The 13,500-nt window shown below is 44.0% G+C and overlaps 2 protein-coding genes across 2 annotated transcripts; both read left to right on the top strand.

The window, feature by feature from the left end:
- Positions 1–1,248: 1,248 nt before the first annotated feature.
- On the top strand, positions 1,249–3,118 carry LOC125545339 (putative pentatricopeptide repeat-containing protein At1g64310). Its single transcript, XM_048709252.2, has one exon. The coding sequence runs from the start codon at positions 1,294–1,296 to the stop codon at positions 2,962–2,964; it is 1,671 nt and encodes a 556-aa protein (XP_048565209.2). The 5' UTR covers positions 1,249–1,293; the 3' UTR covers positions 2,965–3,118.
- A 145-nt stretch (positions 3,119–3,263) lies between these two features.
- On the top strand, positions 3,264–7,817 carry LOC125545338 (lysM domain receptor-like kinase 3). Its single transcript, XM_048709251.2, has 10 exons — positions 3,264–5,448; positions 5,814–6,017; positions 6,095–6,234; positions 6,316–6,405; positions 6,488–6,593; positions 6,711–6,862; positions 6,944–7,041; positions 7,128–7,266; positions 7,363–7,461; positions 7,542–7,817. Exons 1-10 carry the CDS (start codon positions 4,803–4,805, stop codon positions 7,704–7,706), a joined length of 1,839 nt encoding a protein of 612 aa, XP_048565208.2. The 5' UTR covers positions 3,264–4,802; the 3' UTR covers positions 7,707–7,817.
- The last annotated feature ends 5,683 nt before the right edge of the window (positions 7,818–13,500 follow it).

Raw genomic sequence — 13,500 nt, forward strand, 5'->3', positions numbered from 1 at the left:
ACTTCTTTGATAACAACTTATTAACGTATCAAAGAAAACAAAAAATAGTTGATAGACACGTAGAAAGTGGGCAGTTGGTTTTCATGAAACCCCGTGCAAAGAACAAGTGTGAATAAAAGAAAAACATAAAGAGAAAGGGATGAGAATATAGATAAGTTTGGACGAAGGAGTAGCGGACAACAAAACCTTACTCAAAACAATTTGTTCTACACAAAAGTAAGGTTATTCAAGGAAAAGGAAAAGACAAAACAGTCTTGGCTGATTTTGCATGGCACAAGTGCTTTTTCGCTAGAAGAAAGTGCAACAAATTAGCTCATGAGATTGCGGCTACTGACAGGCGGACATATGACATCTTCATTACTGACGTGCTTGAAAGTCTCAATCCCCTGATGTCGTTGGAGTGTAAACATCCCATTGAGTAAATTTACTCATGTTTTTTTAAAGACAAAATGGAGGGTGACAACAACATTTTTTGATATGGCGCCAGAAGCTCATAACCCTCGACATGTAAAGAGAAAGAGAGAGATGAGAAGGAGGGGGGTGATGGTTCATTTTGATTAATTCGGTGCTCTTCTCTAGGCAAATCCCTAGTATAAAATTGGCTTTGTGTATTATCTTTGCTGAATTATATCCCCTCTCCTATTAATGGAAGTCACCGAGCTCCTGTTAATTTTTTGAAAGAAAAAATATCTGTTTTGAAAGGAGTAATTGTTGGTTCATTTTGATACAATTGGTTCTTTCATGAAAGACTCAATTAGTTGATAAAATAAATATCAATGAGAATTAAAAAAACAAAAAAAAACAGAATGATTCTTCATTACTACAAAAGTTGCACTTGAAGCTCTCTCGTCAGATCCAATTATATGAAACAAGTGAAAGAAATTTTGTTTCGGACACAAATTCAATGGTACGTCCTTTGTCCGGAATTATTTATCGCTCAAATAGATGTATCTACGTAAGTAGATTTCTAGGACACATCACTCATACAATCATACTCTTGATTTTATTTATTTTTGATTAAAAACAATGCGGTGATAGGTAAATACTTTCTCTGTTTCTTAAATATTTGTCTTTCTAGAGATTTTAACAAGTGATTACATACAGAATAAAATGAGTAATTTTATACTTTAGAATATGTTTATCCGTATGTGATAGTTTATTTGAAATCTCTGAAAAAGACAGATATTTTGAAACGGATGGAGTACTTCACTAATAAGTATCCAACGGTTGAAACTGCTTCAGGAGAAGCAGGGCCTTCGCCCGGCCGGAAGAGGCCAGTCATTAGTCCATGGTATGCGCCGGAATCTCGCGCTCCTCGCCGCCGCCGCCGGTGGTGGCGGCGCGCTCCCTCTCCCGTGGACGAAGCAGTCTCACGCGCGCCTTATCGTCGCCTCCCCTCGCATCCCCGACGACCTCCGTCTCCGCCTTCTTCGATCCTACGCTGCGCACGGCGAGTTCGCGTCGGCGCACCGCCTGCTCGACGAAGCACCCCGCCCGGCCTCGCCGCTCCTCTACAACGCTGTCATACGCGCCCACTCCCGCCGCCTAGACCTCCCCACCGCTCTCGCGTTCTTCGCCAGCATGCGACGCTCCGCCACCTCGCCCGACGCCCACACCTTCGCCTGCGTCCTCCGCGCATGCGCCGACTGTGATCGGCCAGCCGCCGCCAAGGTCCTCCATGGCATCGCGTCATCTTCCGGCTGGTCCTCCCATCCAATCGTCGGCAGCGCGCTCGTCAGCGCGTATTCAAAGTTCTTGCTCGTGGACAGTGCTCGCCATGTGTTTGATGGTTTGCGTGAGCCGGACCTGGTTCTCTGGAACTCAATGATGTCCGGGTATGGGTATAGGGAAATGTGGCTTGAGGGGCTTCAACTGTTTTCTGCGATGCGCAGGGCTGGGGAGGAACCAGACGGCTACTCGATGGTCAGCTTGCTCTCATCCTTCTGGGATCCAGAAGCGCTTGCTTTTGGTCAAGCAGTTCATGGAGTGTGTATCAAGGGCGGTTATGATTCTGGCCACCATGTGAGAAGCACACTTGTTACCATGTACTTCAGGTGCGGCTGCGTGGAATCGGGTCAAACCTTGTTTGGTAGTTTGCTGGATGTGGACTTGGTTACATGTTCTTCACTAATTACAGGGCAATTGCAGACTGGCAAGTATGATGAGTCATTTGATTTGTTCAGAGAAATGTGCTACTCTGGCAGGAGGCCTGACGGCATCTTGATTGCTAGTCTTCTTTCGGCATGTGCTTCTACAGCCACTATCAGCTACAGCAAGGAGATCCACTGTTATGCAGTCAGGGTTGGCGCTGATAAAGACATCAAAGTCTCATCTTCGCTGATGGATGCTTATGCAAAATGTGGTTTTGCCGAGCTGGGATATTTGGTATTCCGCCAAATTCGTAAAAAGAACTCAGTCATGTACAATATGGTCATATCAAACCTTGGTTCTCATGGATTTGCGATGAAGGCCATTGAAGTCCATGATGAGATGGTCCGTGATAAGCTCAGGCCTGATGGTGCTACCTTCTCAGCTTTACTTGCTGCTTGTTGTCATGCAGGACTCCTAGACGAAGGATGGAAGTTGTTTAGGAGAATGAGGGATGAGTTCCACATAGTAGTTGAAATGCAGCATTATGTCTACATGGTGAGGCTTCTTGCAACGTATAACCAGCTGAAGGAGGCCTATGATCTTATACAGACAATGCCAATGCCACCAGATTGTGGCGTGTGGGGTGCATTACTTTGGGGGTGTTGTCTCCACCGTGATTCCAGCCTTGGTAGGGCAGTTGCTGAAAAGCTCTGTGAGTTGTATCCAGACAAGGCTTCTTACAAGATTATGCTTTCAAACTTGTATGCATCAGAGGAGATGTGGTGGGATGCTGAGGAGGTCAGGACCGAGATGTTGAAAGAAGATATGCACAAGAACACAGGGATAAGTTGGGTTGGGGATACAAGGAAATGATGGTTGGATTTGCATCATTGAGAAATATGCCGAACGTCAAGTACAATTGAACTCTGTATTGTTCTGGTTTTAGAGAAATGAAATATCTGAAATTGCTTGAAACTTCCTATTTTTTACCTTACCATTTGACAAAAAAATATTTTCTTGCTTTTTATTATTTGTGTAGAATTATTTCTGCTGTTTCTGAGTACAAAAATAAATTTTAGTATATATCCATGGAACTTTGTGTTGCTAATTTCTTAGTTGTTGATGTCGTGGAGTAATATAAGGTCGGAACGTAATATCTGAAGACTCTTTCTAGTGGAGTCCTGCATTTTTCTTACTTGGTTCACTTGCCTGTATCCCCCTGTTAGCTATATATAGGTGTCATGTTAGCAATTCTGTAGTATTATATAAAGATCACTGCTTTGCAAAAAGTATTGTATGGTGCTTAATCTTGTATCACTTCTGTTTATTTCTTCTATAAAACCCTGTGAAAGACATATTAACCCTTTATTCCAGTCTAGCAATTTGCTACACAGATTTATTGAGTATTTCTAGATTGGCAACAAATTATTGTGACACATCATTTTAGTAGTTAAGTAGGCTGCCCTCACACAGAATAGATAATCTCTTACAATATTTTTTGAAAGAAAGTAGATCTCACATGTCAAAATGATATAATCAGCACAACTTTATCATTTTATGGCTCTGTGGCGATATTTAACGTATATATCTTCACTTCTTAGTGCTTGATGATGAAGTTGAGGCTTAGTCAAGTAGTCAACTATAGTTGTGCTGGTGCAATGAGATCTTTTAAAGAAAGCCAAAGAGAGAGAAAATGGATTTTTTTTTTAATTGGTCAACATATCCTAAAGGCTGCAGCAAGCGGTGGTAGAAGCAAGGTTGGAATTTACCTTAGGTGTCAGAACTGTACTATTGTTTTGGTAGAAGATACTTGTTACTCTCATGTGCTAGCTTTATAAGAGTAGTACTCTTAGCTAGGTCGGTTTGATCAAGTCCTATATAAGGACGTGCACCTCCTGGATATTGATTGCCAAGGAAAAGATAGGGCATCTGTTGCCCAGAACAAGAACTCCCTTATGTTGTGTGTGTGTGTGTGTGTGTGTCCAGCAAGGAGGAGGAGATGTTCAGGCCAACACATTATCTATTAGAATTAGATCAGGTCTTACAATTAGTAGTTTCCTTTTTTCTGCAGTTGTAGAGTTGTCGTAGTTTTCTTTGGTGAGGGAATACCTTCTTGACAGCTTTATAATATATTAGTATCTTTCTTTATAGTATATTTTTAATACTTTTACTCCCTGTAGCTTCAGTGACAATTCTGCTAGAAACTTTTATTGTTTATTTGTGTCTGACAGTGTCAAATTAATATATCAATAGCCAAAATGCTGTCTCAGAGCGAGCAGTCCATGTCATGCTGTCCTTTTCGGTGCTATATATTTTCAAATTTGGATACTTGCAATCCAGCTCCGACCCAGCAAAATAGGCCAAATGTTGGAAGCCAAAAGCAAGCTTGACTTCTGAGTCCATGAGGGGTTTCCAGCTAGCTGGACTACTTTTTGAATGTGAGAAGCACCCTGGCCTGAATCTCTCATACCCTGATGAAATTTTCCTATATCCCAAACCATGTGGAGCTTCAGGGAAGCGGAGTAAACTAGGAACAACCGAACAAGCTTGCTTCATCACGGCCGGCCTTGCCTGGCAATTGGCATCTTGGCCTTCTTGGAAGTACCGCACCGTACAAATATACCTGGAGCGCCAGAAGCCAAATTCTGGAGTGCCAGATAAATTACCCTCTGCAACCGAATCCCAGTTGCCTCTCCAGTTGCTAGTTCCCCATGGCCAGACATTCCTTCTTCTTCTTCCTCCTCGCCTTGTTTCTGCAGCACCTCCACATTAGTGTAGGTTTATCTGGAAGGAGTTTAGCAGCAGCAACAGAGCAATGGCAGCCCATGCAGTGCGACACTGCATCGCTCAACCCATCGTGCAGCTCGTACCTTTATGTGACTCCTCAAGGGCGCAGCCTGTCCGAGATAGCCTCCCTCTTCAATGGCAGCGCATCTCTCACCCAGCCCATCAAGCGGCGCTCTGGTTCAGAGGACTTGCTGCTCCGTGTGCCGTGCGTATGTGATGCAATCAATGACACCATGAGCGGTCTCTTCCATGATACTGAATACAAGGTGAGTCCAGACGACACGGCTGACAGCATCAACGGTAACTTCAGTGGGCTTGCGTGGAACATTATTCCTACAGCAAACAAGACAATCACGGTTCACCTTCTGTGCGGTTGTTCCTCCACGGCATCGGAGGGGGTGGTTTCTTACACAGTCCAGCCTAAAGATACACTGAGCAACATCGCAACCTTGTTCAGATCAGGCTCGAGGGAGATCCTAAGCTTGAATGCGGGGGTCACGGATCCTGATTTTCTTAAGGAAGGTTGGGTCTTGTTCATCCCGATGGGAGTTGCCGAAACTTCTAAAAGAAGTGAGTCATTCCTACTTTTCAACTATGTATGTTGCATCATAGGAAATTTGTAAACTACTAAACCGACTGCAAATTCTAAAGTTTGTTGATACCATTGGCATGGTACTAATTTGCTAAAATGGAATAAGCAGTATATTTTTCTGGAATACGGTTTATGTTTTTCCATCTAATATTGTTTCTCTCTTCCTCTTTTTCTTTTTCTTTTTTCACATCTTAGGATTTCTGATAATCACAGAATGGTGTTTTTATTGTTTGGAATCTCCAAATGGTGTTGTGTTCCTTATGTTCTTTTAGCCTTTTGGTAACTGATAAACTGACTGCTCAACTTTTTCGTGTTTCCTCCTGCTTGATTCGAACACTTTCAGAGTTTGGCGGTTTACCGATCATAATCACAGTATCAATATCAGCTGCAATTATGCTCCTTTTCGCCCTCACCATTGTACTTCGCCTGAGAAGGAGATCTCTGGTGCCCAATGTTGAAGTACCAAAGAAAGAGATGGAGAGAGTTCCCAGCAACACAAGCATAGCTATCCTAGAGAGCCGTTACTTTCCATCCAAGAGGATTGATGGTCTCGTTATGCTCCCTATGCTACATGTAAATATTTTGGATACACACATCGTATAACTCTCGGTCAATTGGTTGCAGATATTGATCCATTCCAAACGGAGAGGCCTGTGATTTTCAGCCTGAAAGCGGTTGGAGAGGCCACAGCTAACTTTGATGAGAAGAGGAAGATTGGTGAGGGTGGATATGGCATGGTCTACCTAGGTTTCATAGGAACACATGTAAGAAGTTTATGTAGTATCTTCTCAGGTAACTATAATCTTGAAGCAACATCAAATCCTTATATTTGACCTTGGTCGCAGGAGATTGCAGTTAAGATGATGAAAGACAGCAAATCAAAGGAGTTCTTTGCTGAGCTGAAAGTGCTGTGCAAAGTACATCACATAAATGTGGTACGTACTTAGATTGTAGAATCTACCAGGAAATGAACATCCATGCTACGATGTTGTCATAAACTTGCGCAATTCTGTATAGGTTGAGTTGATTGGCTATGCTTCTGGAGAGGATCACCTGTACCTTGTTTATGAGTATGTTCAGAATGGATCACTGAGTGAGCATCTCCATGATCCTTTGCTGAAAGGTACGTGAAAGAAAGATAATTATGCATGCTGATGTTTGCTTGCTTCTGTCAACGAAACTAGATTTATCGTTTACCGAAATTTCTGAAAGTTTGAATGAGGTACTTCTTGATTCTTAGGTCATCAACCTCTCTCATGGACTGCAAGAACACAGATAGCAACGGATGCTGCACGCGGTATCGAGTACATCCATGACCATACAAAGGCCTGCTATGTGCACCGTGACATCAAAACCAGCAATATTCTGCTAGATGAGGGACTAAGAGCTAAAGTGAGCCACTCAAAGCCACAAAGTTTTTAAGTGTTGTCCGCTCAGGTATTGATTGCAATCTGATTATTTTCTGGATAACAGGTTGCGGATTTTGGGCTGGTAAAGCTAGTTGAGCGCAGTGATGAACAAGATTGCCTGGCAACTCGTTTGGTTGGAACGCCAGGCTACCTTCCACCAGAGTTAGTTTTTAACTTGGATATGATTTACATTTTTTCAGCTGATGAAGCTTCAAATGTAATAGTAATGCCAAGCATCACCCCTGCAGGTCAGTTCGCGAGCTTCACATGACCACGAAGTCCGACGTCTATGCATTTGGAGTAGTTCTTGCAGAACTGATCACTGGTCTCCGTGCACTTGTACGGGACAATAAGGAAGCTAATAAGACAAAGTCACTTATCTCAACTGTAAGAGCAATGAGAAACACGCTGTTTCGATTTTTATAGTTTGCCGATCTGTTTTTGAGAATGTTTGCATCATGATTCTTGTCATGTTCTGAACAGATGAGGAAAGCTTTCAAAGCAGAAGATGTGGAGAGCTCACTGGAGGGAATCATAGATCCCTCCTTGAAGGACAACTACCCCATAGAAGAAGTGTGTAAGGTTAGTAGTAAAACTGTTCATCACCACTGACACCCTGAAACATCTCAGTTAGCCTAATCCTGCATTTCTACCGCGTATAGCTGGCAAACATTTCGATGTGGTGCTTGAGTGAGGATCCATTGGACAGGCCTGAGATGAGGGAGATTATGCCAATGCTGTCTCGAATTCATTTGACCTCCATAGAGTGGGAGGCATCGCTCGGAGGCGACTGCGAGGTCTTTAGTGGTGTTTTCAATGGTAGATGATCAAAACGGCATGTATGCTATCATGTAGATACGAGAAGTGAAGTGTGCTCCTGTTGATTTTCATTGGAGGAGAATAGTTCTTGGTTTGAAGTTTCTGATATATTTTTACTTGCGATCATGTGGCTCTCTTTGCAAGATTTGACTGAGTGAAGTCTGTTATATCCATCTTGCTCGCAGAATTGTATGTACACTAGAAGGATTGGGCCTTCGGCTTACTCCAGTGCTTGTAGTCACCGCTAGATGGTCCACGAACCTGATTGTAATTTTTATTACCTTTAGTGGTCATTGTACTGTCATGATCGAAGATAAATAGATTGAAAGTTTTTAAAAGAAAAGAGGATGGACGCGCTTCGCTGCGTATTTGGTGTTGTTGGGATTTCATAAAAAAGAATGGTTTGGTTATGGGGGAGATGATGAAGTTTTTTTTATAAAGCGGTATTTTTGATGGTCTCTTTTTAGGGTATAATTATGTGTTGTCTATAAATTATCCCACATATATGCAAGGAAGTTTCTTGCAGTGGTGATCACATTTATAATACAACGCTGCTACACGGACGATAATTTTGTGCCCGATGCCTGCACGATACTACGTGGCAGCACCAACGCTGCTACACGGACGATAATTTTGTGCCCGGCGCCTGCACGATACTACGTGGCAGCACCAACAGCGTTTAGGCAATTGTTTTTTATTCAAAAGCTGAAGCTAGCGCAGTTGGGAAGGAAATATCGGCTGCAGATCGTGTATGGTGTCGTTCGTGAAGCAATTTCGTTTATAATATTGGTGCTACCGTGTCGCATGTCGGCATTTTTTTTAACACAGTACAGACTCAAGCGCTCATATACACGCGCATACACTCACTCCTATGAACACACACACGCACACCCTACCCCTATGAGCACCTCCGAAAGACTGAGCCGGCATATCATCTTGAAATTTACGAAGTCATCGTAGGCACCTCGTCGTCGACGGGAACGTCTCCTCCCATTGAATGCGCATCGCCGAAAATCTAGAAATAAATGCGAGCATCAGGATTTGAACCCTGGTGGGCTGGGGATTTGTCAGGTGATGAGAGGGTGCGAGGCTAATGTTTTTTATGTTGGTTATTGTGGATTGATATGAAAAATTATTGACATGTCGAAATCGTGAACTGAATTCAAAATTGAACACCTCACCTAAAGAGAGCTCCTTAAGAAATTGTTAATCAAGTCAAAAATTAAGAACTCAATCCAAAATCATATTGGTTCTATAGTGTTGTATGTTGGCATTTATTTTTTGTCAGATGGGAGACTGATATATTTTTATAAGCTGGTTGCTACCGGTTGATTGAACCAAATTTAAAAATGAACAACTCACTTGAAGGAGAGAGCTCCTTAAAAAATCATTGACCAAGTCAAAATTAAGAACCCATTCCAAAACCAATGTCCTCAATTGAATGAGAGGCATTCACCGGTAGAGAGCTTCGTGATATAGTAGATACATGCGACTTCTTCAGGTTTATCTGCAACAATATCTTAAACAGAGTGGAAGATCAAATGTTGTGAATGCTCCCGTTAAACCATTTAAAAGTGTCAGTACATGAACTAGTATTGAAAATACTACTAATATTAATGCATTTCAGATTTAATCTTATTATATTAAGTGTCAGTACTACTAATTTTAATATAATAAGATTAAACCTGAAATGTTGGGCTGATTGCCGCTTAATTAGGAGGCGACACCTGTAGATAGGGGGTGGTCGTGGGGTAACTTTTTGGTGTGGGTCTTAGGGCAACTCCAACATGGATCATTAAATTAGCCGCAAATGTCCGGACCGTCTGAGTCTTAGGGTAACTCCAGCATGGATAATCAAATCACCCACAAATGTCCGGACTAGATGGTTCAGACACTTTTGGCAATCCAACAGACAGTCATCAAATTTTTTCGGACCGGTTTGAACGTCCGAAATCCCTACCCCAAATAGACACCAAATTGAGGGGAGATTTGCGGGCGCTCGGACGTACCCCCTGCATGACTCTGACAACGCGGGCCCATCCCAAAACCCCACCCGGCACCCGCGTTTTCCCTGGTCCGTCCATCCTCCTGTATTCTGTATACACACTCCCGGACTCTGACGCCGTCGATGTACTACCCGGACGCCGCACAATCCTTGTCGAACCTCTGTCGCTCCACCCAGGCGCCCGCTTGGCTTTGCCTACACCGTTGATCCATCGAGAACCTCCCTCAGCCGAGGCATCCTCCGCTCCTACCGACGCCGCATGTGGTGGATACCATGCCTAACAAGTGTTCAGCCAAATGTCATTGCCAACTTTTTTTACGTTCTCGTTGTTTACTTTGAAGCAAAACATGATGGATTCAGACAAGGATTACTTTTACATCGAGTTCATGAATTCGTCTTCGTTAGACGAGGATGAAGATGATGGTGAAGATGTGGAGCGTGCAGAGGAGGATGGTCTCAACTACAAGGGTTCAAAAAAGGGACATTGTGTGTTGAATCGAGAGAAGGCATGTGGCCATATGATGTTGTACAATGACTATTTTGCCCCGACCCGCTATTTGAACCCTATTTTGCCGCCGATTTCAGATGTGGCGAATGTGTTCGAACACGTCTACCAACGTGTCAGGGCCTATAATGACTTTTTTCAAGCTAAAGAGGGGTGTCGTTGGAAACATTGGGTTCTCTGGTTATTATAAGTGCACGGCTGCTATGAGGATGCTTGCCTATGGCATGGCCGCAGATTCGTGGGATGAGTAACTCTGGATGGCTAAAAGCACATGCCTCGAAGCTACGGTTAGATTTTCTACTACAATGGTCAAAGTGTTTGGACCGGAGTACTATAGAGAACCAAATGTTGCAGACACAACAAAGCTCATGGCACTTGGAGAATCAATTTCCAGAGATGCTCGCATCCTTGGATTGCATGCACTCAAAATGGAAGAAGTGCCCATATGCTCAACAAGGGCAGTACCAGGGCCATTGCAAAAAATCCCACCATCATTTTTGAAGCAGTTGCATCGCAAGACCTGTATATTTGACATTCTTTCTTTGGCATGCCTGGGTCTCACAATGACATCAACGTGTTGCAGTGATTTTCATTGTTTGCAAGGTTGTGTGTGGACGAAGCTCCTACGTGCAACTATGCCATCAATGGTCATGATTACAACATGGGGTACTATTTTTGTGTAGCCTCTCTGGACCTAGACAAAGCCACACAAAAATATCCATCATTTGGGGTTATAACTATATTCATGGAATTAAATCCATTTAAATTAATATTTGGGGTTGAAATGTAAGTGTATGGTAAATTATTCTAGAAATCAAAACAATTGTGGGAGCCTCCCAATATTAGTGGAAGGTAATATCTAGGGTTTCAAGAGATTTCATCATGATAAAGTCCCTCAATTTTAAATATATCAAAATATACTCATATTACTAAATTGCATTTTAATTAGGTTTTTCATTTAAATAATATATTGAGGGTTTAATTTGACCTAATTTCAAGTTTAAGGCATGATGTCATGATGAAAAAGAAAATAACAATCAAATCTAAATCTGTCATTACTCGGGGTTGTTACAATAGACACCACTCAAATGAAATCTTGCCGGTAAGGTAAAAGGGAAAGGATTGGGCTACAAATCCACCGCAAAAAGAAAAACAAATATTCTCATTTCATGTTTCTCTCCTCGAGGAGGTTGTCGGTGTCAAAACCGGCGGATCTTGGGTAGGGGGTCCCGAATTGTGCGTCTAAGGTCGATGGTAACAGGAGACAGGGGACACAATGTTTGACCCAGGTTCGGGCCCTCTCTATGGAGGTAATACCCTACGTCCTGCTTGATTGATCTTGATGAATATGAGTATTACAAGAGTTGATCTACCATGAGATCGTAATGACTAAACCCTGGAGGTCTAGCTTGTATGGCTATGATAATGTATCTCCTCCGGACTAAGTCCTCCGGTTTATATAGACACCGGGAGGATCTAGGGTTACAAAAGGCCGGTTACAAAGAAAGGAATCTACATATTTAGTCGCCAAGCTTGCCTTCCACGCCAAGGAGAGTCCCATCTGGACACGGGTGAAGTCTTCGGTCTTCGTATCTTCACAGCCCATCAGTCCAACCCATGGCTAACAGGCCGGACGCCCGAGGACCCCTTAGTCCAGGACTCCCTAAGTAGCCCCTGAACCTGGCTTCAATGACAAGGTATCCGGCGCGTAGGCCTGTCTTCGGCATTGCAAGGCGGGTTCCTCCTTCCGAACTCCAAAATAGTCTTTGGACGTATCGACGTGTCCGGACCTGTAACACACACCACACACAACCGCAGAAAGAATATAATTTTACACGAGTCCAATCTGCTGACAACTTTTTGTAACATGACATCACATCTGTCTGGTCATAATTTCGAATCGTTTTTCGTCTGTCGCTCCATGTTTCGAGACGCGGTTGCCATTGGCACGTCTTGTCAAAGCAGAGATCGTGTCCCCTTATTACGGGGTTCTCATTAACACGGGCGTGGGTAACCCAACCATGCCGTTTACACAACCCTTGGGAATAGGCGAGTTTTAAGGTGAGTAGGAAGGCGTTTGACATTCGCGGCCTTTATAAGGGGATAAGGATTCGTCCTCACTCACCCCTTCCTTCTCCTTCCTCTGCCCATCCATTCTTGAGCTCCAGTGCCCAAGCTCTAGCTTCCCCCGCCGGAGAAAGCACTCCAACCATGTCCGGATCCGGAGCTGGTGGCAAGTGGATGGCCTCCTCTGTTAAGAAGAAAGACATCAAGGAGCTCCGAGAGGCCGGATACCTGGCCAAGGAGATCGTTCACCGTCTCCCGGCTGAGGGACAGATCATCCCTACCCAGAGCCCCATGAGAGGTTTGTGTTTATCACACATTTCGTCCGCGGGCTAGGATTCCCTCTCCACCCGTTTGTCCGCGGACTGATGTTTTACTACGGGCTGGACTTTCATGATCTATCCCCCAACTTTATCCTCAACATCTCGGCATTTATAGTCATTTGCGAGGCCTTTCTCCGTATCCCACCTCACTTCGGCCTATGGCTGAAGACCTTCAATGTAAAGCCGAAGGTGGTGAGAGGCCAACAAGCAGAGTGCGGAGGTGCCATGGTGGGCAAGATGCCCAACGTCACATGGCCCGAAGGCTCCTTTGTGGAGACGGTGAAGGGGTGGCAGTCGGGGTGGTTCTACATCACCGAGCTGCGTGACACCAACTGGGTGGCGGCCCCCGAATTTCGATCCGGAGCTCCGCTGTGGCTCATCTCCTGGCAAGAGAAGGGCCTAACCTGGGGCTCTTCGAACGAGCTAACTGGGATCCGGACATGCATCCAGAACATGATAACCAAGAGAATCAAACTTGTCAACGTGATCCAGGTTATGCTCATTCGCTGGATCCTTCCGTGCCAATGCTGGACTTGCTATTTGTGGGAGTTCGATCTGACCAAGCACCAGACGCTGCTAGAGCTCTTCGGCACGACGCACGAAGATATCTGGAAAGTGCTTTTCAAGGCCGGCGAGACACCACCGCCTACGACCGAGGATCGCGGGCTCAGCTTAAAACGTCAGGCTAATTCGGTAAGTTCTTTCATGTTTTCAAGGTATAACCCTTACTGACATATTCTGAGAAGGAGTCTAAGCCTTCCTATCAATTCTTTTAGGCCTGGATCGATATAGAGGGGCAGATTAACTGTCCGGCTTCGCTGCCCAAAGACCAAGAGACCCTGGTTCTGACGAAGATGTTGTTCCCGGCGCCTTATGATGTGCTGGAGAAGAAGGCCAAGAAAACG

Source organism: Triticum urartu, chromosome 3A (genome assembly GCF_056163025.1).
Source record: "Triticum urartu cultivar PI428250 chromosome 3A, HENAU_Tu73, whole genome shotgun sequence".
Taxonomy (NCBI): Eukaryota; Viridiplantae; Streptophyta; class Magnoliopsida; order Poales; family Poaceae; genus Triticum; species Triticum urartu.